This window comes from Acomys minous (assembly GCF_964271855.1).
Source record: "Acomys minous genome assembly, chromosome: 2".
In the NCBI taxonomy this organism is placed as follows: domain Eukaryota; kingdom Metazoa; phylum Chordata; class Mammalia; order Rodentia; family Muridae; genus Acomys; species Acomys minous.
In genome coordinates this window covers 134,849,707-134,873,112 of record NC_140484.1, presented here as the reverse complement: position 1 = coordinate 134,873,112, position 23,406 = coordinate 134,849,707, and the positions used below count along the sequence as shown (strand labels likewise).

The following is a 23,406-nucleotide window of genomic DNA, read 5'->3' as shown; positions in this document are numbered from 1 at the left end:
CTTTAATAATATTAAATCATAGTTTGTCATGCCTCCTAGTATCCCCTCAATTATTATATGATGTAAACATTATACTAGTAAGTATATAGGTATTAGTATAATTCTAACTCAGTAAATGCATAAATTAAATTTTAAGCAATGTTTTATTTACTTTGAAACATACCTCCAACTATTTATTAGAATAAAAATTGGGAACAACTAATTAGTATACATTACTGATTATCAGTGTTATTGATTGGTGATAAGAAAAGAATATATACTTATTGAATAAACATGTCATTTATTATTTACATCAAATATTACTTGGGAAATTTTCAGTATTTCTTTTTTTAAGGAAAAATTGCTCAAAATAAACTTCCTGGGTCAAGAGGATGCATCATATTGAGTATTTCTACACCACACTTTGAAAAGTCAGCAGTCAAAACCATGAGCATGCCTGTTTCTGTGTTTAACAGTAGGTGTCATCATAGACAATTCCTATACGTTAAGTAACGTGGATCTTTCAGGTTGGCATTCAGAATTCATCTTTGTTGTAGGTAGCACAAGTTATCAAGAATGGAAATGAGGATCTGTTCTAGAGCTGCCAAGGGCATTACCTCTCACAGGAGTAGAAACCTGATGATAAGAGTACTTCTGCATATCCCAAGCCCCCAAGGATGTTCATTTCCAATAATGCCTGCTCAGTACCCAGCTCTTTCTGGCTCACCGGCATCCCAGGACTGGAGTCCCTGCACATCTGGCTCTCCATCCCTTTTGGTTCCATGTACCTGGTGGCTGTGGTGGGGAACATCACCATCTTGGCAGTGGTTAAGACAGAGCGCAGCCTGCATCAGCCCATGTATTTCTTCCTGTGTATGTTGGCTGTCATTGACTTGGTCCTGTCAACTTCTACAATGCCCAAACTATTGGCCATCTTCTGGTTTGGTGCCTGCAGCATCGGTCTAGATGCCTGCTTGGTTCAGATGTTCTTTGTCCACTGTTTTGCTACTGTTGAGTCAGGCATCTTTCTTGCCATGGCCTTTGACCGCTATGTGGCCATCTGCAACCCACTGCACCATACATCAGTACTTACTCATGCCGTGGTGGGACGTCTGGGTCTGGCTGCACTCCTCCGAGGAGTACTGTACATCGGACCTCTTCCGCTCCTAATTCGCCTAAGGCTCCCCCTTTATCGAACCCAAATCATTGCCCACTCATACTGTGAGCACATGGCTGTGGTCACTTTGGCATGTGGTGACACAAGAGTCAATAATTTATATGGAATGGGAATTGGTTTCCTGGTATTAATCCTAGACTCACTGGCTATAACCGCATCTTATGTGATGATCTTCAGGGCCGTGTTGGGGTTGTCCACCTCTGAGGCCAGGTTTAAAACTTTGGGGACTTGTGGTTCTCACATCTGTGCCATCCTGGTCTTCTATATTCCTATTGCAGTTTCATCTCTCACCCATCGCTTTGGGCATCATGTGCCTTCTCATATCCACATCCTTTTGGCCAACTTTTATCTCCTCATCCCACCCATCCTCAACCCAGTTGTCTATGCTGTGCGCACCAAGCAGATCAGAGAGAGACTCTTGCATATTATTAAGTCAGGAACTCAATTCAGGGACTTATAAATATTCAGAGATGATAGGAATAGGAATCTTCTTAAGGAAGGAAGCCCATGATATTTCCAGGTCCCACATAAACTCTGGGAATAAGAGCCTCAATGTCTATTCTGTTAGAGCATGCATTTTCTATGCAGTGTGAGTGTAAGATCTTGAAATGGAGACAGAGGATCAAGTCATATGCCCCTGTACTGTTATTTCCCTTTGTTCGCCTATTTGATTTGTTTGGTTAGGTACAATAAGCATATATGTCATGAAAACTGAGATTATTTCTATCCTTTACTTCTGTGGCATCAGATTTCCTGTTTCTCTATGACAAGTGTAACCAAGAACAACTTCTAAAAAGTAGAATTCTATTGCAGTACCTTCTTGAACACAATTTAGCAAAGTTTGTTGGAAACATTCAGACGTTTATTGCATAGACAAACTTTTTAATTCTCCTTAATTGCCCCCTATTAAAATGGCATTTATTGAGGATGGAGGCAACATAAATAGAAATTTTAAATCTCTTAGAATAAGATTTTACCATCTATAGGAGTTAAAGTCTTTAAGCCAAGTCATTCCCCATTAAACAGACAAGATGGATGTCGAATGTACCACATCTCCTAGCTAAATGAGGGACACATGGGAGACGGGAAAGGACATTGTTATGTACCATTTCAGAGGCTCTAAGATAGCACATGTGAGGGACAGCAGCTTCACTGAGATAACGGAGTGAAAAGAAAAGGTAGTGGAATTGATGTGACAGGGGTTAGGTGAAAACAGATGGAGACTTTGTGGTGAATACACTTTGAAAATCTTCCAGGTCTTTTTAGGGAGCTCTTCTTACTACAGTTTGCTGTAACTTAACCTTTTTGCTATGTTGCTAACTGATCACAAAAGTTCCATAACGAAACTTGTTCAAAACACTTACAGGAAAATGTTGGTAATGTGTTATTAAAAGGCAATTAACTCCTTCACAATCATGGTTATGTCCACTTTTGTTCTAATTTCTTTTCAAATTTTAACTCATTTAACTTCAAGTTTGTAAGTCATGATGGGGTTTTTTTAAGCCAAAATGGGTCATCTTAGGTTAAAAAGATATTATTTTAACATTTTTGGAAAATATAATTCAGGAAATAAAATGGTCAAGCTAGAACAAGAATATAAGCCTTGTATGTTCAAAAATAAAATAAATATAAAACTTGGGATAATACAAGTCTCCAGTGTTTAATGCAAACCCTTGACTAAGCCCAAATTTCATTTCATGCATCTATTCCTAGGACCAAGATTGGCTTGAGGACTTTTATTAATTTTTCTCCATTGTCTTAGGTAAAAGTTCACCGTCCGATCAAGGTCCCTGATTCTAGTGTCAAACTTAAATCAAATTATTATGAAAAGATAGGGCATATATGTGTATTATTTTAGTTCCCAGAGTAATTTTATATACTGGCTTTTACCTGAAGTTGGAGAGGACACTTTTGTCTTTTCAGAGCTAGAATCTGTTTTAAATATTAGGCTGGCCCAAGCATAGGAGAAGATAAAAGAATGTAACATTTAAACACTGTGGTAGAATGGATGCTGGAGAAAATTTAGACATAGTTCACTATTGTGATGCCTAAATTCCACTTAGATCTTTTAATTGTACATGTGGAGAGTTTGAACTTTACATTACGAACTATATGGCAGAAGAATTACAGAAACCCCAAAGCTAGGCATTTCTCCCTAGATTGATGTGAGTTTGAGACCTACAAAGTGAGGCTACAAAGTGAGTCCAAGACAGCCAAAAGCTACACACAAAGAAACCATGTCTCAAAAAAACAAAAAAACAAAACAAAACAAAACCTCTATCTTATTTGAACTAACAAGGTCATCTTTGTTCAGAATTCGTTTTTCCTCAACTCCCATAATCATGAAATAATATCAGTCATGTGACAATTAAGTTATTATCAAGAATGCACTCTAATTTCTTGCTTTGTCACAGAGAATTGCAGCTTGTTATACATTTTTGTCACATTTTATAATTGCTCATTATCAAAGACACTCAAATAAGGACCCAAATACACTAATTTAATTTATAGAACAGATATGTATCATAAAAATGAAAAGACTTCAAGTGCTATATAAAGGGAATTCTTACATAGAGGTTAATGGCAAGAGGAGACTTGGTCCACAGCATTTGATTGTTCAGTTATGTTTCAGAAACAATGGAGGTTGGCATGCTTAAGCATACTTAGGACTAGGACATGAATCAAATTAGGAGTAAAGATACATGTGTACATTGAAGCTATAAGGCTTCTGAAAGCATATATCATATAATAGGAATATAAGAAGTTATATACTTGGAGCTGGAAAGATAGTTCAGCAGTTAAGAGAACTTGCTGCTCTTGAAAAGAACCAAGATTCAGTTCCCAACACTCAAATCAGGGACCTACAGCCATTGGTAACTTCAGTTCCAGGAGACTGAACAGCTTCTTCTTGTCTCCTTGGGCAACAGCATTAGATAGTACAAATACAGACAGCAGGTACACACACACACACACACACACACACACACACACACACACACACACACGCATCTGCCAGGGACCAAACAGCCTGTGGCCGACCCCCACCCATTCAACATCTGCAGCAAACATCCTGCTGGGCCACTCATTAGGCATGCAAGGCATCCGGCTTAGCCCTGAGAAGAGAGCGATCCGATCCTGAGATAACCACAGAGACATCCTGCTTTGCCTCACCTAGGAAAACCCCTCCCCCTGCAGATGTTCCCGGGGCTCAACCCCAGAAGATTTTGTACTTTTCCATTACTCTCCTTGCTTACCCCGCCCTCCCTAAAGCAGGTTTTAAAAAGCCTGCCCTCACCTTCTATAAACGGCTCTTGACAAGCTACTGTTCGCTTGAGCCCTGCGTCTCTCTCGCCCATTTCTTTATCCACAGGTTGCGACCCCCCTCGGCCCCCCAATAACTGACCAGCTGGACTGGTTATGTGGACTAGTTACGTGGACTAGTTATGTGGCACCCCACGTGGGGCTCAAGGTGCGGGTTTCTCCCCGAACGGATTAAGGGACCGGTCCACAGGATTTTTCATGACCAGCCGAGTTCGCCCGGCCGGCTTCGTCATTAGGTGAGTCATCCATTCGCATATCTCAAGAATGGGCCATTCGCTGTCCAAGGAAGCAAAGTTCATAAGAGGCTTAAAGGACGTACTCAGAGAGAGGGGTATTAGGGTAAAAAAGAAACATTTGATTGAGTTTTTTGTTTTTATTGACCAGACCTGTCGCTGGTTCATGATTGATGGACCTACTATTCATTCTGAAAAGTGGCAAAAGGTGGGGCGTGAGCTTAATGCACTTATTAAAAAAGATGGTAATGCAGCGGTAGCGAACAGTATTTTTTCTTATTGGGGCCTTATACGGGACATAATTGAGTCCGGCAAAAACGAAAGCGGACAGAGGCAGCTCCTCTCCGTGGCTGAACTCTGCCTGCGCGAATCTCTCCCTCCTTCTCGTGTTCCTTCCTGTTCCTCTTTGCAGGGTTCCTCTCTTACGCTCATTGACATGTCCCCCGATTCTGTTCCTCCTACATCCTCGGAGCCCTTAAAAAATCCTTCCCCTGCACCTGCGTCCAACCCTTCCCCTTCCCCCCGCCGTCTTTATCCGTCGCTTCCTCCCACCTATGAGGACCCCATTTCCGCTATGGAACGTGGGTGTTCACCACTTTGTGCCCCTGTTTTTCCCCAAAAAAGGGCACCCTCTGTCCGATCCGGTCTGCCAGCCTCTCCTGTTCCCCCTCCGTCGGCCGCCCCTTCACGCGCCTCCCGCCATTCCGCCATTTTCCTTTCTCAGGCCCCGGATGAGCCCTTGGATCCGGATGCTGCCGCCACCCTTGAGGAGGAGGCTGCTCGATACCATTCCGATGATGGCCTCCTCCGCGCGGCGCCAACCTTTTCCTCCTCTACCTTGCTCACTCTTCCCCCTACCCTTACTAAGCCCTACCCTGCCTCCCGGCTCCCGCCATCTTGTTCCCTCCCAAACTGCTTTTGCCAGACGGAGGCCCATCTCCAACACCAGATCTCCCATGCGACGAAGATTCTTCAACTTCAACAACGGCTTTCACTTTTAACAACGCGCCTTTCCTCCACAGCCCCGTTTATTTTCCCTGTCACCCGTTCCCAGAGCCAGCCCACCCTGAGCGGGGCGAAAACTGAGGCCACTGATTCAGGCGCTGCTTCGGGAGAGCCACCTGCCCCTACACCTTCCCAGTCGTCCGCGGCCCTTGTAGATTCTGATAGTGAGCATGATTCCTCAGGTTCGGAGGGAGAACAGAAAGGTGGTGGAACGGCTCCTGACCCTACCCCCACTGCTTATCATAAACTCAAATTTAAAAAGCTAGAAAAACTTAACACGGCTGTCCGTAGTTACGGACCTAATGCACCGTTCACACTCTCCCTCCTTGATGATTTGGCAGATGGAGGCCATCTAACACCCAACAAGTGGATCACCACTGCACAGTCTGTCCTCACTCGAGGACAGTTCCTTTCTTGGAGGGCGGACTGGGCTGATCATTGCCGTGACCTTATCCGAAAAAACGTACAGCAGGGACATCGCGAGACCCGTGAATGGTCTCTTAACAAACTCCTTGGCCAGGGCAAATATGCCACTGACGAAAAACAGCGTGCACTCCCCTTCTCCTTACTTTCCCATTCTAGTTCTGCCGCCCTCGCTGCTTGGAGAACTATTGTTTCCACGGGCTCCGCCCTGTCCCCTATTACCAAGATTCTTCAGGGACCTCAGGAGCCCTTCAGCGACTTCGCTGCGCGCCTCCTGGAGGCTTCAGAAAGATCCCTTGGTCCTGGCCAGACCGACAGTAAATTTCTTACACAATTGGCCTTTGAAAATGCCAACTCAGCCTGTAAGGCAGTTCTTAGACACAAATACAAGGGCAGGGATCTTGATGAGATGATTCAGCTTTGCCGAGAGGTTGATCCCCTAACTGATAAGTTTACCAAGGCCATTATGGCCGTCGGAGCCCTCCCTAGCGGGGCCTCCTGTTTCCGGTGCGGCCAATCGGGACATTTTGCCCGCGCCTGCCCAAATGAGCGTAATCGCCCACCCTCACAGGCTGAACAGCCACCGGTCGTTCCGCCACCCACTGGATTCCGGGGACCTGTGGCCCGGCCCCCCCCTACTACGCTCTGCCCTCGTTGCCGTAGAGGTCGTCATTGGGCCAACACCTGCCGTTCCACTGTTGATGCCATGGGTAACCCTCTCCCCCCGCGTTCGGGAAACTTCTCTGGGGGCCAGTCCCGGGCCCCTCACCCTATCCAATTCCAGCCTGCGTCGGGACCGGTGTCACAGGCTCCCCCCAATTTACAGACCCGCTTCCATCCACAGACCTCCTACCCCACCTCCCAAACCCAACCTCCTCCCATTCCAGCGGCGGCCCCTTGCCCTCCCCCACAGGATTGGACTTCCGTGCCACCTCCTCCACAATACTGATGCCCGAGGATGGAACCTTGTCCTTGCCTGTCGCCCTCTATGGAAACCCCCCCTCTTCCCCTCCTGGTCCTCAGCTGTGCCTCTTCTGCCCTTATCGGGCTACTCATCTATCCCCTCATTCTGAAACACCCGCTCCCTTCTCCTGCGCTCCTCCTTGCCGCCGCTACCCAGGGCCCTCTCTCCATCTCTCCTGGTCAGATTTTGGCCTGGGCCCTTCCGTTAACCCTGGCTGACTCTGTTGTCTCTCCTCCCGCAGCCCCGACTCCCTCCCTGCCCCCCTCCACTTTTTGGGTCCAACGCTTAACTTCCGATAGACCCCATCTTACACTAAGGCTTGATGGCCGCCCCTTTGAAGGCATCATTGATTCCGGGGCAGATTCGACGGTCCTGTCCCAATCTTCTTGGCCCTCGTCTTGGCCCTGTCAGCCCTCCCTTACTCACCTTCAGGGCATCGGAATATCTACCAACACCCTTCAAAGTTCTAAGGTCCTTCGCTGGACTGACCCTGATGGCCAGACGGGGACGGTGCAACCGTTCATTGTCCCCGGGTTACCCGTTAATCTGTGGGGCCGGGACATACTCTCTCAGATGGGGGTCTTTATCTATAGCCCCTCTTCTCCTGTCACGCATCAACTTTTGGATCAAGGCTATCTGCCAGGCCAGGGCCTCGGCAAGCTGGGACAGGGGCGTCTCGAGCCCATTGTCCCTACGCCTAGGATTAGTCGCCAAGGACTGGGATATAAACAAAATTTTTTATAAGGGCCACTTCTCCCCCTGCACTCCAGGCCGATAAAATTACTTGGAGAACTGATTCTCCTGTCTGGATCGATCAGTGGCCCCTTCCTTCCCGTAAACTGGCCGCAGCCTCAAGGCTGGTGCAGGAGCAACTTGATACAGGCCATGTTGAGCCCTCCACTTCCCCCTGGAACACCCCCATTTTTGTCATCCAAAAAAAGAATGGTGCCTGGCGACTCCTCCAGGACCTCAGAGAAATTAACAAGACCATGATGCCCATGGGAGCTCTGCAGCCTGGTCTCCCCTCTCCTGTAGCTATCCCTAAAGGATTTCATAAACTCGTTCTCGACCTTAAAGATGGCTTCTTTTGCATTCCCCTATACCCTGACGATTCCAAATGTTTTGCCTTTAGCCTCCCTGTCGTTAATCATGTGGGGCCCTCACCCAGATTTCAATGGCGGTGCTTCCTCAGGGCATGGCCAACAGTCCCACCCTTTGTCAAAAATATGTAGCCCAGGCCATCGACCCGCTACGCCTTAGGTACCCACATTTATATATTATTCATTACATGGATGACATCTTACTTGCTGGCCCTAACACGGCTGAGCTCTCTCTAGTCACCCAGGAACTTGTTAAGAGTTTGGGTCATCTGGGACTTAAAATTGCCCCAGACAAAATACAACAACACCCCCCTTTTCTTTTTCTGGGCTATGAACTTGGGACCTCTTCGGTCAGGACCCAAAAGGTCCAGCTTCACCGAGACACCCTTAGAACACTTCATGACTTTCAGAAGCTTTTGGGGGACATTAACTGGCTGCGCCCCTACCTTAAGCTCACTACTGGAGAGCTTAAACCCCTTTTCGATATTTTAAAAGGCAACTCTGACCCTTCTTCACCACGCAGTCTCACTGCTGAAGCTTCTGTGGCCCTACAAAAGGTCGAAGACGCCATCTTCCACCAGTCCATCTCCTATTATGACCCTACCCAGCCTTTCGCACTCATAATTTTTCCTTCCCTCTTTGCCCCCACAGGACTGCTCTGGCAACGGGCCCCTCTTTTTTGGCTTCATCTCCCCTCCTCCTCCACTAAGGTCCTTCCTACTTATCCCACTCTGGTTGCGTCTCTCATTCGGCAGGGGCGGGAAGCGGCCACCAGGCTCTTCGGAAGGGACCCTCACTCTATTATCACGCCTTACTCGGCCACACAAATAAGGTGGCTTTTTCAAAATTCAGATGATTGGGCGGTCTCCTGTATTTCTTTTTGCGGCCTATTAGATAATCATTATCCCCCAGATAAACTAATTCAATTCCTGCAGCGACAACCTGTCATCTTCCCGAGAGTCACCCGCTCCAGACCTCTCCCCCAAGCTTCCCTGGTTTTTACTGATGGTTCCTCTACCGGGGTCGCTGCCCTCTCTGTGGACGGAGCTATCCTGCAAAAACAAACCCCCCATACCTCTGCTCAGCTTGTTGAGCTGGAAGCTGTCGCACACGCCTTTACATTGCTTCCCCATACTCCCTTTAATCTATATACTGATAGTGCCTATGTCGCGTCCTCTGTTCCACTCCTCGAGACGGTTCCTCATATTAAGCCTGCTACTAATGCCTCCCCTCTCTTCTCCCGTATCCAACAGCTTATTCTTTTGCGCTCTCAGCCTTTTTTCGTTGGTCATATTCGCACTCACTCTACCCTGCCAGGGCCTCTGACTACACTTAATGCCCAGGTGGACTCAGCCACGCACCCCCTGCTTTCAGGGCTGGCCATTCCATCTGCCAGCGACCCCGTTGCTATGGCCAGGGAGGCTCATGCCCTCCACCACCTTAATTCCCAAAGCCTTCGCCACATGTTCTCCATCACTCGGGAACAAGCCCAGGCTATTGTTAAAGAATGCCAGGCATGTGTCACCTTTCTTCCCGAGCCACATACGGGAGTCAACCCTCGTGGCCTCATGCCTGGACAGGTCTGGCAAATGGATGTTACTCATTTCTCCTCTTTTAAGAAACTTAAGTATATTCATGTGTCTATAGATACTTTTAGTGGATTTATTTGCGCCTCTCCGCACGCTGGAGAGGCTACTAGAGATGTTATTGATCATGTTTTATATTGCCTTACTGTTGCCCCCAAACCCTTTACCTTAAAGACTGATAACGGCCCTGGATATACAAGCTCTGCCTTCAAGTCCTTCTGTGCCCAACTGCAGATTAAACATGTTACGGGGATACCTTACAATCCCCAAGGACAAGGAATTGTCGAGCGGGCCCACCAGACACTTAAAACAATGCTTAATAAGTTACAGTTTTCCAAAGGAATCCTATATCCCTCTACAGCAGGGCCTCGCCTGCTTCTCAATCATGCATTGTTCGTCCTAAATTTTCTACAAAAGGATGATCTTGGCCATTCGGCGGCCGATCGCCTTTGGCACTCTTCCACCTCCTCCACCTATGCCAAGGCTTTGTGGAAGGATCCACTGACCCACCAATGGCATGGACCCGACCCAGTCCTTATTTGGGGCAAAGGTCATGCCTGCATTTATGATCAGAAAGAACAAAATGCGCGCTGGTTACCTGAGCGCCTAATCAAACCTTTTAACCCCCCTCCCCCAGGGAATGCCCCTGAGGAAAAGATGTAATTGTGCTCTTTTTTAGGATAAAAAAGATACCACCGATTCATCATGTTGCTACTCACCGCATCGCTCCTTTGCCTCTGCCTTCCTGAAGTGATTCTCGCCGCATTCCTGCGCCAACCTCAGCCTTATACAATCTATAACTTTACCTGGGTCATTATTAACCAAGTGGGAGATATTGTTAATTCCTCCTCCTCTCAGGGCATTAATCCTCAGTGGCCCGATTTACAGGTTGACCTCTGTGCCCTGGCCCTGGGAGGCCCCTCTTCTTGGGGCGTGGAAGACATTTTTTGGCCTACTAAACAATCTAAGGCTCCCGAGGAGACGTCCCCTTTCTCTCGCTCGGTTGGTGGTCCCAGTCCCGGCTGCCGTAATGACCTGGAGCGCATCATGCTCCACAAAACCTTACACCAGGATGGGATTGCTTGGGCTGGAGGACTCTATGTTTGCCCGGGACCCTCTCATCGGCCCCGTCCTGATAACCACCGCTGTGGTGGGGCCCAAGATTTTTACTGTGCCTCTTGGGAGTGTGAGACTACTGGCGACACGTACTGGAAGCCATCCTCTTCTTGGGACTACATCACTGTCGATTCCTGGGTTCATCCTCAGCCCTATGGTGAGGCCGTTAAAGACCTTTGCAATGCAGCTCGTTCAGTCACCAATGGCTGGTGCAACCCCCTGACCATTCGCTTCACTGAGCCCGGTAAACGAGCCATTTGGACGGGTCGTGGATTTGAATGGGGCCTCCGTGTTTATAAATCAGAGTACGATTTTGGCCTTACGTTCAGGTTGCGCCTCCTAAAAGAGATACCCAATAAGGGCACTGCAGTGGTTGGGCCTAATCATATTTTCCATCATCCTGTTCCCGTTCCTGCTCCTGGCCCCCCGCCTAAACCCGCCACCCCCATGCCTCCCTCCCCGCCCACCCCCTCGGACGTCCTCCTTCGGTCCATTTCACCCCCTCCCTTCCGACCTACCCTCCCCATGGGCCCCCCCCAGTTCGGCTGATGTCATTCTCCAGTTGGCAAATGCCTCCATATGGGCCTTAAAAAATGACTCCTCCTTGTCATTTCCTGAATGTTGGATGTGTTTCTCCCCCTCCCCGCCCTTTTACGAGGGTATTGCTCTTCTTTCCACCTTGCTCTTTACTGTTACCCCCACCCTCACCGGCTTAGCTCCCGACAATCGCATTACCCTCCAGTCCGTTTCCGGCATAGGTACTTGCCTCCTGGGTCCCCATATGCTCCCTCCTCTTCCCCTCAGCGATGTTTGCGCCCAGACTGTCATCCCTGACCTCTCCCTCCCATACATTCTCGCGCCAAATAACACCCATTTTGCTTGTTCCTCTGGTTTAACCTCGATCGTCTATGCCCCTACCTTCCTTTCCTCCAAAGACTGGTGTGTCCTTGTTATTCTTCTTCCCCGTTTTACTATTCATGACCCCGACTCATTTTTAAATTTTCTGGAGGGGGGAATTTCCCTAACCCTAACCCTGCCTCCCCCTGGCTTACTACTCTTCTCCCTACCCTGCTCGGCCCCTCGTTGGTGTTCTCCTTCTATTATCCTTTGGCCCATGGGCTTTGTCTTACAGGGTTTGTTAAAAGTCAGGTTGAAGCTGCCACCAAGAATATCCAGGTTCACTACCACCGCCTGGAGACTGAGGACCCAAATGAGACTTCTATTACCATCCAGGAGATATCACCTACGCCTCAGTCGGTTAACTATGGGCGGCCTTTGCAGTTCCCGAGGATGCAGAATGCTGGATGGCGAGCCTGGTTGTGCCCTCGGCACCTTTGGTAAACCTGTGCAAGCCCTCCCCCATATCTTTTGGCCTGAGCCCACCTTGACCTGACCCGCGATAGTGCCTGGTAAGTCAGAGACGGAGCGATCGAATAAGTCTCGGTTATCAGACATCGGTCGGTCCTTGGTGGGAGGACAGACCATAGGCGTGGTAAGATTGAGCATCGATCCTCTAGCAGGCTCAGGCCATCGCGAGGCCCCCTTTCCTTGGGAATTTAGCCGGTCCAGAATAACTGTTGTCCTGAAACACTTGGATATTAGTGATTCTCAAATATACCGACATCCTGTAACAATGACTGGTGACCTCCTAAAGGTCATTCGCTGGGCTGTAAGGTCTCCCTCAGGCCAAAGTAAACAAAAAAGGGTGAGATGCCAGGGACCAAAAGGCCTGTGGCCGACCCCCACCATTTCAGCATCTGCAGCAAACATCCTGCTGGGCCACTCATTAGGCATGCAAGGCATCCGGCTTAGCCCTGAGAAGAGAGCGATCCGATCCTGAGATAACCACAGAGACATCCTGCTTTGCCTCACCTAGGAAAACCCCTCTCCCTGCAGATGTTCCCGGGGCTCAACCCCAGAAGATTTTGTACTTTTCCATTACTCTCCTTGCTTACCCCGCCCTCCCTAAAGCAGGTTTTAAAAAGCCTGCCCTCACCTTCAATAAACGGCTCTTGACAAGCTACTGTTCGCTTGAGCCCTGCGTCTCTCTCGCCCATTTCTTTATCCACAGGTTGCGACCCCCCTCGGCCCCCCAATAACTGACCAGCTGGACTGGTTATGTGGACTAGTTACATGGACTAGTTACGCACCCATGCACCTAATGTTTTTAGAAACATAATGACATAATAGTTTGACAATGAAGATTCCAGTTTGGGTTCAGATTTTCACAGAAAACCATTTTTGACTGGTTCATAATGTGGTCAAGGCCCTGTTTTTTTCCATCAGGACAAAGAAGATGTGGGATGAGCTGGGGTTGGGGGCTTATAACCATTACATAGATATAAGAGAATGACATAAAATTTATATACATTAATTCAAGTATAATAATGACACTTTGGATAATTTACATATGCTAGACATGACACATCTAGCATCTGAGCATCTGTTCGTAAATTCTAGAACAATGCCACAACAGAAATCCTTGCATCTCTTTTACATAGGACTGCCACTGTAAATTGATGGCTTAGAAATGGCTAAATGATACAATATAGACTAGTAAGCAAAGAAGATAATCATCAGGCTATATTTTAGCAGCATATCATAAATACCAAATATAGTGTTTTGTTTATGATACAGCTGCATATTGGTTTTCCAACCTTCACAACATACAATTGATAACATTTTACCTCTGTACATTGATTAAACTGGTGAGAGTATAGCCTGAGTTTGGAGGTTTTTTTTAAAGATGATAATAAAATACAAGTTTGGTTGTAATTCATCCCCATACCCATAATCCCAATAGCCAAGAAGCTAATAAAGAAGAATTGCCATGACTAAGAATTTTAGACCAATCAAGCTGGTGAAGGAGGTGATGGTGCACATTTTTGATCCCAGCACCCAGGAGGCAGCTGCAGGCGGCTCTCTGAGTTCAGTGTAATCCTGGTCTACAGAGTGTGTCCAATTAACCAGGGCTACACATAGAAGCCCTGTCTCAAAGGAGGAAAGAAGGAAACCCGGGACAGCCTTATCTTACAAAATAAAATGGCAATAAAAATGAAACAAGTAAGGAGAGATCATTTTAATAAACAGAACATTCTATAATTTTTATTGCTCAGAGATCCATACCAAGGAATTTAAGCAGATAATAGTTAAGTTTATTAAGACTTCCTTATTTTTCCCTCTAGACTCAGACAGGATCAGATCCCATTAAAGGCTCTCAGATTCTTGAGGCTACAGATGGCTTCAGGTCTTCCAGATAATTCAAAATAACACAAGGAAGTTTAAGGTATGGCCAGCACTGCCTGCTGCCCCACAGTATACCAGTAAGGGAAAATACATAAATACATACGTGTGTGTGTGTGTGTGTGTGTGTGTGTGTGTGTGTGTGTGTGTGTGTGTGTATCCTGTGGCATCACCAATTCTGTCCGAGCAGCAGAGATACATCCAACATTTTCATGTCACTGGTACATTGACTTCAGGATGCTGGAGGTGAGGAGTTGAGGCAAGTACAATGGAAGATAAGACTGGTGCTCAGCACCACTGTAATGGTACAGAGAGGGATGGAGAAGGAAACCAGCCCATGTTCAGTTAATTAAAATACACTCACTTGCAAGAGTAGTGTCCCTTTGAGTGCAGTGGGTGTCAGACTCACCTAGAGGACTTGCTGAAGCACAAAACGCTGGGTTCTGTCACAGCCTAGGATAAGGCCTGAGAATTGTGATTTCTTGAATGTTCCTGGGAGCTGTCAATGTTGGTGATCATAGAATAACCACAGTTAAAGGACATGATGAGAGCTGGAGAGATGGCTCAGCAGTTATGAGGACTCACTCACTGCTCTTGCAGAGAATTCAGGTTCAGTTCCCAGCACCCATAGGGACTCACAGTCATTGGCAATTCCATTTCCAGGTATCAGATGCCTCTTCTGACCTGCAAGGACTCCTGAATGCATGCAGTGCACATACAGGCATTCAAATACACACACAAATACACATGTGTGTGTGTGTGCTCATAGAATGAATGGTTTTTATTTAATTATTGAACATGATCTTATCAGTCAGATTAGTAACTTCTGGGTGTGGCAGAAAGATGAAAAGGGCTGATGTGACAGAAAACAGAAGTGCTATCTGTGTGACTCAATTTTTTTCCTCCCAGAATTCAGCATATGTGTTATTTTGTTTTAAGGAGCCCAGATGGTTTACTAATTCGATCTTTGCTGGGAGATTTGATGTATTTTTAATAATCTTTGGAAATTGATTTAATTTTTTTCACTTTTTTATTAATTTATTCTTGTTATATCTCAATGGTTATCCCATCCCTTGTATCCTCTCATTCTTCCCTCCCTCCGATTTTCCCCTTACTCCCCTCCCCTATGATTGTTCCTGAGGGGGATTACCTCCCCCGATATATGCTCATGGTGGCACTCAGAGGAAGGACAGCAGGTTACCAAGAAATTGATTTAATTTAACCTCCAAATTTCATATAACTGAAAACAATCCTTTAACAATCTGTGGCAGTGCCATTAGCAGTTTTATTAGTAGTGACACAAGCCTGTAATCCTAACATTGGAAAGACTGAAGCACCAAGATGAGAAATTTAAGGTCATCCTAGACTATGAGGTGAGTTCCAAGCCAGCCCACACAACGTAGCAAATACCACATGTTTTCCTCATCTATGAAACCTATATTTACATTTCTGTTTGCGTGTTCAGACAAAAACTAAAAGGGGAACCATGGAAAGGGAAGAGATATTAAAGGAGGGAAACTGCAGGTAGTGGAGCACATGTAACAGGAAAGAGGGGGTCTGTGGGGGGAGGAAAATAGTAAGGAGGACAGAGAGGGCATTGGGGAAGAAGGACAAATAAGAACACAGTATGCATGAAAATACCACCATGAAGCCCATTAATTTCAAAAGTATTATACACCAATCCACATCACTGAATTATATAAAATATACTAGTCAACTGTAAGAAATAAAGGTGATTGATTGCTCTAAATGTAAGATTAAAAGAATCTATATACAGGATTATATGCATTAATGTAAAGGGATATCAGAGGACTCCTAATAAGTGTCCAATAAAAGAATTGACCACAAGTATGAATGAAAGGGATACCTATTTTTTTTATTTAATAGAAGTCATAAAATTCTCTTATGAATGAGGCTATTCAATTACAGAGGCAGTAACAGTGAAAAACAGGCTTAACAAGAGAAGTAGAAGCTATAGACCATTTTACACAAGTAATCTCGGTATTAGATGGTGTTGACTTCAAGTTAGTAATCAAGTTCTTCATTTGTCACCGTTCCTGAGGCGATGAGACCTGGGGAAATGGAGCAGGTAAATGAGGTGGGCAACAGTCTCACGCCACAGCCAACTTTATTCAGAGCAGCTGACAACTTAAGGGAGTCACATGAGTAAAGGGTCAAATCACAAGGACAAGCTGCATGTGGCAGGCAAGCTGAAACTGCAAAAACATGTTTTTCCATAGAGGCATATAAACAAATAACAGTAGCCAGTTCTGATGGATAATCTGAAGTAATCTCACTCCTACCCACTACACCGGGAGGGGCATAAAACCATAGTCCAAGAACAAACAGTTCAGGGTTTTTGAAGAAACTGAGGTCACAAGACTCTTGTTTTGGTTTCTTGGAGTTTTTCTCACTCAAATATCTCCTCACAGGTCTTCATTCCTGGGCCATGTTCCAGCATTCATACTCTGGGTAAAACAAAATCTAATGTACATGAGCCAATCTTATCCAGTATGTCTACTAACTCTCATGTAAATAACAATATCTACCATGAAAGTTTCATTGTCCTTTTCAAATCATGTAGAGCCCCTGTGAAAATAGACCCAGCTCCTGCTATAGGTGCACACCTTATCTAATCTGATTTATGATGTGGACCAGTGAAAAACTGGATGCCAAGGAGTTCTCAAACTAGTGAAGTGCCAAACAAGATTCTGCAATTATCCTAAGGGTTTCCTTCTCTATCCAACACACCATCCACTCAGCGCCAGGCTGATGGTTAAGACCACCCACCTACACATCCTTTCTACCGAAGAGACTGAGCACATGATCACGAATCTGCTTGGTTTTGACACCATAGATAATGGGATTGATCATAGGTGGGAAAAGAAGATAGAAAATCGCAAGGAGTATGTGGACGTGAGGAGCAGCCCGACGGGCTACGCGGTGCATGACTGAGGAGATGACCACAGGTGTGTAGGTGGACAAAATAGCACCAATATGAGACACACATGTCCCGAAGGCCTTGTAGCGGGCCTCCTGAGAGGCAAGCTGGAGGACAGCACGGAGGATAAAGATGTAAGACAAGATGACAAACAGCAGGTCCAGCACCACAATAAACATGGCCACGGCAATGCCATAGATGTTGTTAAAGCGTGTGTCCCCACACGCCAGCCTTACCACAGCCATGTGCTCACAGTAGCAATGGGCAATCATCATGCCTCGGCAGTAGTGGAAACGTCTGAGCAGAAATGGGAGTGGAGTCATTAATGTCACAGCCCGAGTCACAGCGGCCAAGCCAATCTTGATGATGAGGGGTTTGGTCAGGATCGTGGTGTAGTGCAGGGGTTTGCAAATGGCAACATAACGGTCGAAGGCCATGGCCAGCAACACTGCCGACTCCATGATGGAGAAAGAATGGAGAAAGAACATCTGGATGAGACAGGCATTGAAATTGATCTCTTGGTTTCTGAACCAAAAAATAGCAAGCATTTTGGGCAGTGTCGTAGAAGAAAGGACCAGATCTATGCTTGCTAACATAGCCAGAAAGAGGTACATAGGCTCATGGAGGGCTGAGTCAGCCTGAATAACAAAGAGAAGGGTACAGTTGCCCAGCAAAGCCAAGGTATAGGCAAAGCAGAAAGGAATAGAGATCCAGATATGCAGGTGCTCCAAGCCAGGTATTCCTACCAACAGAAAGGCCACTGGATGGGTTTCAGTAATATTGATGGCTGACATGACTCCTGGAAACTCTCCTTGTCGGTTTTCAGATGGCCCTTCACCTTCTGTATGTATTTTCCATAAAATTCATGATAACAGAATTCTGCCACCCCAACTGGGTGGATTATGTCCCATTCCCACTGTTAGACCTTAAACAAAGTAAGTTGATAGCTCTTGTGGACATATAGCAATATAAACCATTTTTCATGCCTCAAGGAACTTTGACTCAGAAGACAATAGTAAATGTCCATATAATTGATGTCACATGACCACCTTCATAAAGTGATGGAGAGATGGTAGTGTTTGCTATGTTCTTGATATCAGGAGTACCTTTGGGTGGAGAAATAAAATATGTTAAAATCAGTTTATTTCTTTCTTAAGACATATATCTTTTTTTTAATTATATGTATGTCTCTTGGTATGTGCATATGAGTGCAGGTTTCCAAAAATGCCAAAAGAGGGTGTCAGATCCTCTAGAGTTGAAGTTGCAGAAAGCTGTAAGCCCCCTAGCATAGATGCTGGGACTCAAGTCTACTGCAAGAGCAGTGTATACTCTTAACTACTGAGCTATCTCTCCATCCCCCTGTCTTATTCCTTTATATTCTTATATATTTTACTATATATATTATATTATATGTTCTTGTCAAGCTAAACTCTCAAATACAAAAGCCCATTTCCTGTTGCAAAATCTCCAACTTTGGCTCAAATAAACTGTAATTTCCAATGCCTCAATTAGTCACACAACATGTATTTTCTGAAAGATTACTTTGATACAGATCCTACTAACAATGTGTGACTATTCAAATTACTACATAATAAAAAATAAAGGTTTACCAGTCAAACAAAAACACTCCTGTAGACAATAGCCAAATATAACTAGTGGCTGCTATATTGGACTATATAGGTTAGACTATGGCCATCACTGCAAAAGATGCTACTGAAGATATCTGCTCTAAAATGCCTTCCAGATCCTTTCAACATTTTAAAGAATCTGTGTGAATTCATCACCAACTCTAGCATCTTGAATAAAATACTTTTTTTTCTAGTTTCCTAAAGACACTCATGGTAACTCCCGTTCACCTGGCTGACAGCAAACCACCTAAGAGTATCTAGACTCAATCTCAGCTTGCTCAAATACCCTTTGAATTTGAACTACTGTGGTCTGGATTTTAGTTCCGTTGCATCCCTTCCATTGCTGTTCTTGGGAAGACACGCGGCACTCATGAGATGCCATTGGCCCCCCATCTGCTTCATTCCTTTCTAGCTATGAGCAACATTGATCTGAACTGACCATGAAAACTCACTCTCTGTTGGGCCCTGCTATATTTCTGGTTCCCATATCCCTGTCTTCTTATTTCAGTACATTGCTTCAAATCAAACATCAGGATTGTCCGTTGTAGACATACAAGAGGGAATGTTGCTTTTAGAAACATCTTGCAGCATTGCCCCTTCTAGATTTCAACAGTTTTCTGTGGATTTTATACCACATTCATTGGCTTCCACACAGATTCTTTAAAATGTTGAAAGGATCTGGAAGGCATTTTAGAGCAGATATCTTCAGTAGCATCTTCTGCAATGAAGGCCATAGTCTGACCTATATGGTCCAATATAGCAGCCACTAGTTATATGTGGCTATTGTCTACAGGAGTGGTTTTGCTTGACTGGTAAACCTTTATTTTTAGTATGTAGTAATTTGTATAGTCACACATTGTTAGTAGGACTGTATCAAAGTAACCTTTCAGAAAATACATGTTGTGTGACTAATTGGGACACACAATACACAGTCAGGGATTTGTCCAAAGAGTGTTGACTCTGTCAGTCTCCTAGGTTCACAAAGACTCCAGGATAGCTGAGCATTTTTCTCAGGGCAAGATGAAGCTGAGTAAAGATTTGGCATTTTCAATTAGTTTCCATAGGAATATCTAGATATGGCATAGATAAAATTATCCCTGATAGAAGAATATCCTAATAGCCAAAGAAAATACCCTAAGGCAAAAAAACCATAAAAAACATTTTTAAAAAATGAATATAGCCTAAGGCTTATATATGACTAATGTTCAATTATTGGCTAGGTAGCCAGTATAGCCAAGATGGGGTGAGCAAGCAGAATTACTAAGGCTGTAGCCAAGATGGGGTGAGCAAGCAGAATTACTAAGGCCGTAGGAGGTTGAAAATCACACAGGGATTTGTAGAACTTTGAAAAAAAACTCATTTTTCTCAGACTTTTGATTAAACAAAGAAAAGACATTTTTAATTTCTAAAATTTCTTAAAAGTTTAATATCTATGATATAGTTAAAATTTTAAAAAAAACAGCACAACTTCCACAGGTGAAAACATGGGGACACTTGTTAAGGCTACTTCAGTGGTCTAAAGAAGGGAATAAATTGGCTCAGAATCAAGGTGGTAGTGAGTTCAGTGAGGCTTCTTCTCAAAGTTTAGGGGGGTGAGCTGTTTTCAGCAGATTTAATATAGGTTTTGTCAGAAATGGAAGTCTGACTTGTCAAGACTTTTGACATAAGCAACCAGAAGGAAGGTGCTACTCTCTGTTGAAATAAGGAAGTTTCTGGAGGAGAAGGAGGAGAAAGAGGAGGAGAAGGAGGAAGAGACCAAGATTTCAACTTTCAACGTGGTGAGTTTGAAATGCTTTGTCAGAAGTCTAAGGGAACATGTGATCTGTTTGAATATGTGTCTTGAATTTGAAGGGGAAAGTTTGGTTGTTGGTGGAAACTTAGGATCTTTGGGAAACAGATAGTATCTGTAGGCATGAAAAAATTTCATCTCAAAGTTACACCGTGTATTCATAGGAAGAAGAAAAACTCAAATGTGAATCCCAACATTCAGAACTGAGATGTAGATCAACAAAAGAGACTTGGTAGGTAACTAACTATTAAGACAGAAAGTGTCTCCAAGTTCTGGCTATTATGAATAAGGCAGCTATGAACATGGTTGAGCATATGTCCCTGTTGTGTGGTACTGCATCTTCTGGGTATATTCCAAGGAGTGGAATAGCTGGGTCTTGAGGAAGCCCCATTCCCATTTTTCTGAGAAAGCGCCAGATAGATTTCCAAAGTGGTTGTACTAGTTTGCATTCCCACCAGCAATGAAGGAGTGTTCCTCTTTCTCCACACCCTCGCCAGCATGTGGTGTCAGTTGAGTTATTGATCTTAGCCATTCTGATGGGTATAAGATGGAATCCCAGTGTCGTTTTGATTTGCATTTCTCTGATGACTAAGGAGGTCGAGCATTTCTTTAAGTGTTTCTCAGCCATTTGATTTTCCTCTGTTGAGAATTCTCTGTTTAGTTCTGCGCCCCATTTCTCTATTGGGTTATTTGGTTTGGTGGTGTTCAGTAGAAGAATGGATAAAGAAACTGTGGTACATTTACACTATGGAATACTACTCAGCTATTAAAAACAAGGAATTTCCAAAATTTGTGGACAAATGGATTGAACTAGAAATTGTCATAATGAGTGAGTTCACACAGAAGCAAAATGAGCTAAATGGTATATACTCACTTATAACGAGACACTAGTCCAAGGTATACATCCCCATAAAAAACTGTACCTACCAGGATAGTGGGTAAGAGGGGAGGACATCCTATTGAGACTTTAGGTGTGAGAAGCCTGGGAGAATGAGGAAATAGAAGGATCCAGAGGGTCCTGGAAAACTACAGGCGAGTCTGGGCCCTGAGGTCCTCCGCAAACTATGGCAACAGCCAAGGAAAATATAGGCAGTAAACCTCGAACCCCTACCCAGACTAGCCGATGGACAGGACATTCTCCACTGTTGAGTGGAGAAGGAGATCTGACTTTCACACAAACTCTGGTGCCCCATATTTGACCATGTCCCTTGGATGGAGATGCCTGGTGGCACTCAGAGGAAGGATAATAGGTCACCAAGGAGAGACTTGATACCCTATGAGCATATACAGGGGGAGGAGGTCCCCCTCAGACACAGACATAGGGGAGGGGAGTAGGGGGGAAGTGGGAGGAAGGGAGGAATGAGAGGATACAAGGGATGGGCTAACAACTGAGATATAATATGAATAAATTAATAAAAAAATTAAAAAATTAAAAAAGAAATTGTCCAGAATCTATGCTGCCTTGATGGTCTAGTCAACACTGTATATTAATAGAGAGGGATTGTCACTGTGTATGAACATTATTAACAAAGCAAATCATCAGAAACCCACATTGCCCTTGTACTTAGAGACTCAGGAGACTGCATAGCTGCAATCCTGGAAGAAAAGTACCATGTAAGGTCTGGTTTAAATGAGTTTGAGGAAAGGAGACAAATGACTCCCTCATGTAAACGATTCTGCTGTAGAAACCAGCAGTGGATGGAGCACGAGATTCAGTGGAAAGCACCGTGTTTGTGTTCCCTTGTCTCTAAAGAGAAATTTTGAGGTGATGGAAGAAGTTGTATTATTGTTTCCTGAATTCTTTGCTGGATCTGTCAGTCTCTGCCTTTGTCTACAAAGTAACACAGAACTGACACTGAACTAACAAACCGACTGGCCAGATTTTTGTCAGGTGTACCTGTGGGGAACCTCATGCTTAAAATGGAGGAGGGACTGTTTGAGCAGGTGCAGGACCAAGGGCCAGGATGAAAAGGAGATCTTGGTTTTTAATGTGGAAAAATCTGAGAGTTTGTACAGCTATTTACCCTGTCTTTCCAAAGAAGGCGAGCACTCTTGAGTTTACTGCAAAGTGCCCAGTGTATCGGTAAAGCTCTAGGTTTATTAGTATATTCAAAAAATAAAAACGATAAAAAGATAAAGGCAGAGACTTGTGAGATGAGTCAGCAGATGAGTATACTTGCTGCCAACCTTGATAACCTGAGTTTGGTCTTTAGAGCACACGTGATGAAAGGAAGGAACTAAAAGAGAAGGTTGGAAAGGAAGAGGGAGGGGACATTGCTGCCTATGTTGTGACCTACCCTCCATCCTTATGAGAAGACAAAGACACCTAACTTCATCTTCCAAGGGCAGGATATCCAATGATCCGTGTGCTTTGTTTCCCAGGTACAGTGCAGCACTCAGCACTCAGCACTCCAAACTCAACGTTTTATCTAATACATGCCCAGGTGCTCACACTGGACTCATGTCATTGCCTCTTCTAAAATTGCCCATATAAAACTACCAAATTGACACTCTACATTTTTAAGACAAAATAAGAAAACAATGGTGGCCTGAAAAGATTAAATGTCAGTAGCAAGAAGGTCCTTACCTGAAGTCCTTCAAGGATGTAAATAGAATGCCAGAGAGATGTGCCTCTTAGTAGGTAGTCCCTGCCACCTTTCTCGTTAAGACCTCATTCTCTTCTGTTGACTAACGCAGAAGCTTGATAACTGGGAGGAGCAACCTTGTGAGAACAAGGAAAGCAACAATAGGAGACAGGATGCCAACCTGACATCATATGCTGGCACAGCCTGGAAATGGCACAGGCAAGAGATAAGAGTCCTGTGGTGGGAAATTCTCAGTATACAGATGAAACATTTGAGTGGGATTGTTGAGGCGTTTTCTTTTTCAAACGCCAAGATA

At 44.9% G+C, this 23,406-nt stretch overlaps 2 protein-coding genes across 4 annotated transcripts; one reads left to right on the top strand and one right to left on the bottom strand.

The window, feature by feature from the left end:
• Positions 1-656: 656 nt before the first annotated feature.
• On the top strand, positions 657-1,616 carry LOC311578378 (olfactory receptor 52M1-like; the record flags this gene model as incomplete). The annotated part of the gene is made up of 1 exon (XM_084748210.1): positions 657-1,616. The coding sequence occupies one exon, from the start codon at positions 657-659 to the stop codon at positions 1,614-1,616; it is 960 nt and encodes a 319-aa protein (XP_084604336.1).
• A 15,321-nt stretch (positions 1,617-16,937) lies between these two features.
• Positions 16,938-23,179, bottom strand: LOC311581221 (olfactory receptor 52K1; the record flags this gene model as incomplete). 3 transcript variants are annotated; one of them, XM_084753309.1, is made up of 3 exons in its annotated part: positions 23,093-23,179; positions 17,835-18,194; positions 16,938-17,543 (listed from the first exon to the last, which is right to left on the bottom strand). In XM_084753309.1, the coding sequence occupies exons 2-3, from the start codon at positions 17,880-17,882 to the stop codon at positions 16,938-16,940; spliced, it is 654 nt and encodes a 217-aa protein (XP_084609435.1). In that variant the 5' UTR covers positions 17,883-18,194; positions 23,093-23,179. The 3 variants fall into 3 exon arrangements, with proteins under 3 accessions (XP_084609435.1, XP_084609434.1, XP_084609433.1); XM_084753308.1 differs by having other exon boundaries at positions 16,938-18,013; positions 18,138-18,194; positions 23,093-23,178; XM_084753307.1 differs by having other exon boundaries at positions 16,938-18,194.
• Positions 23,180-23,406: the final 227 nt, after the last annotated feature.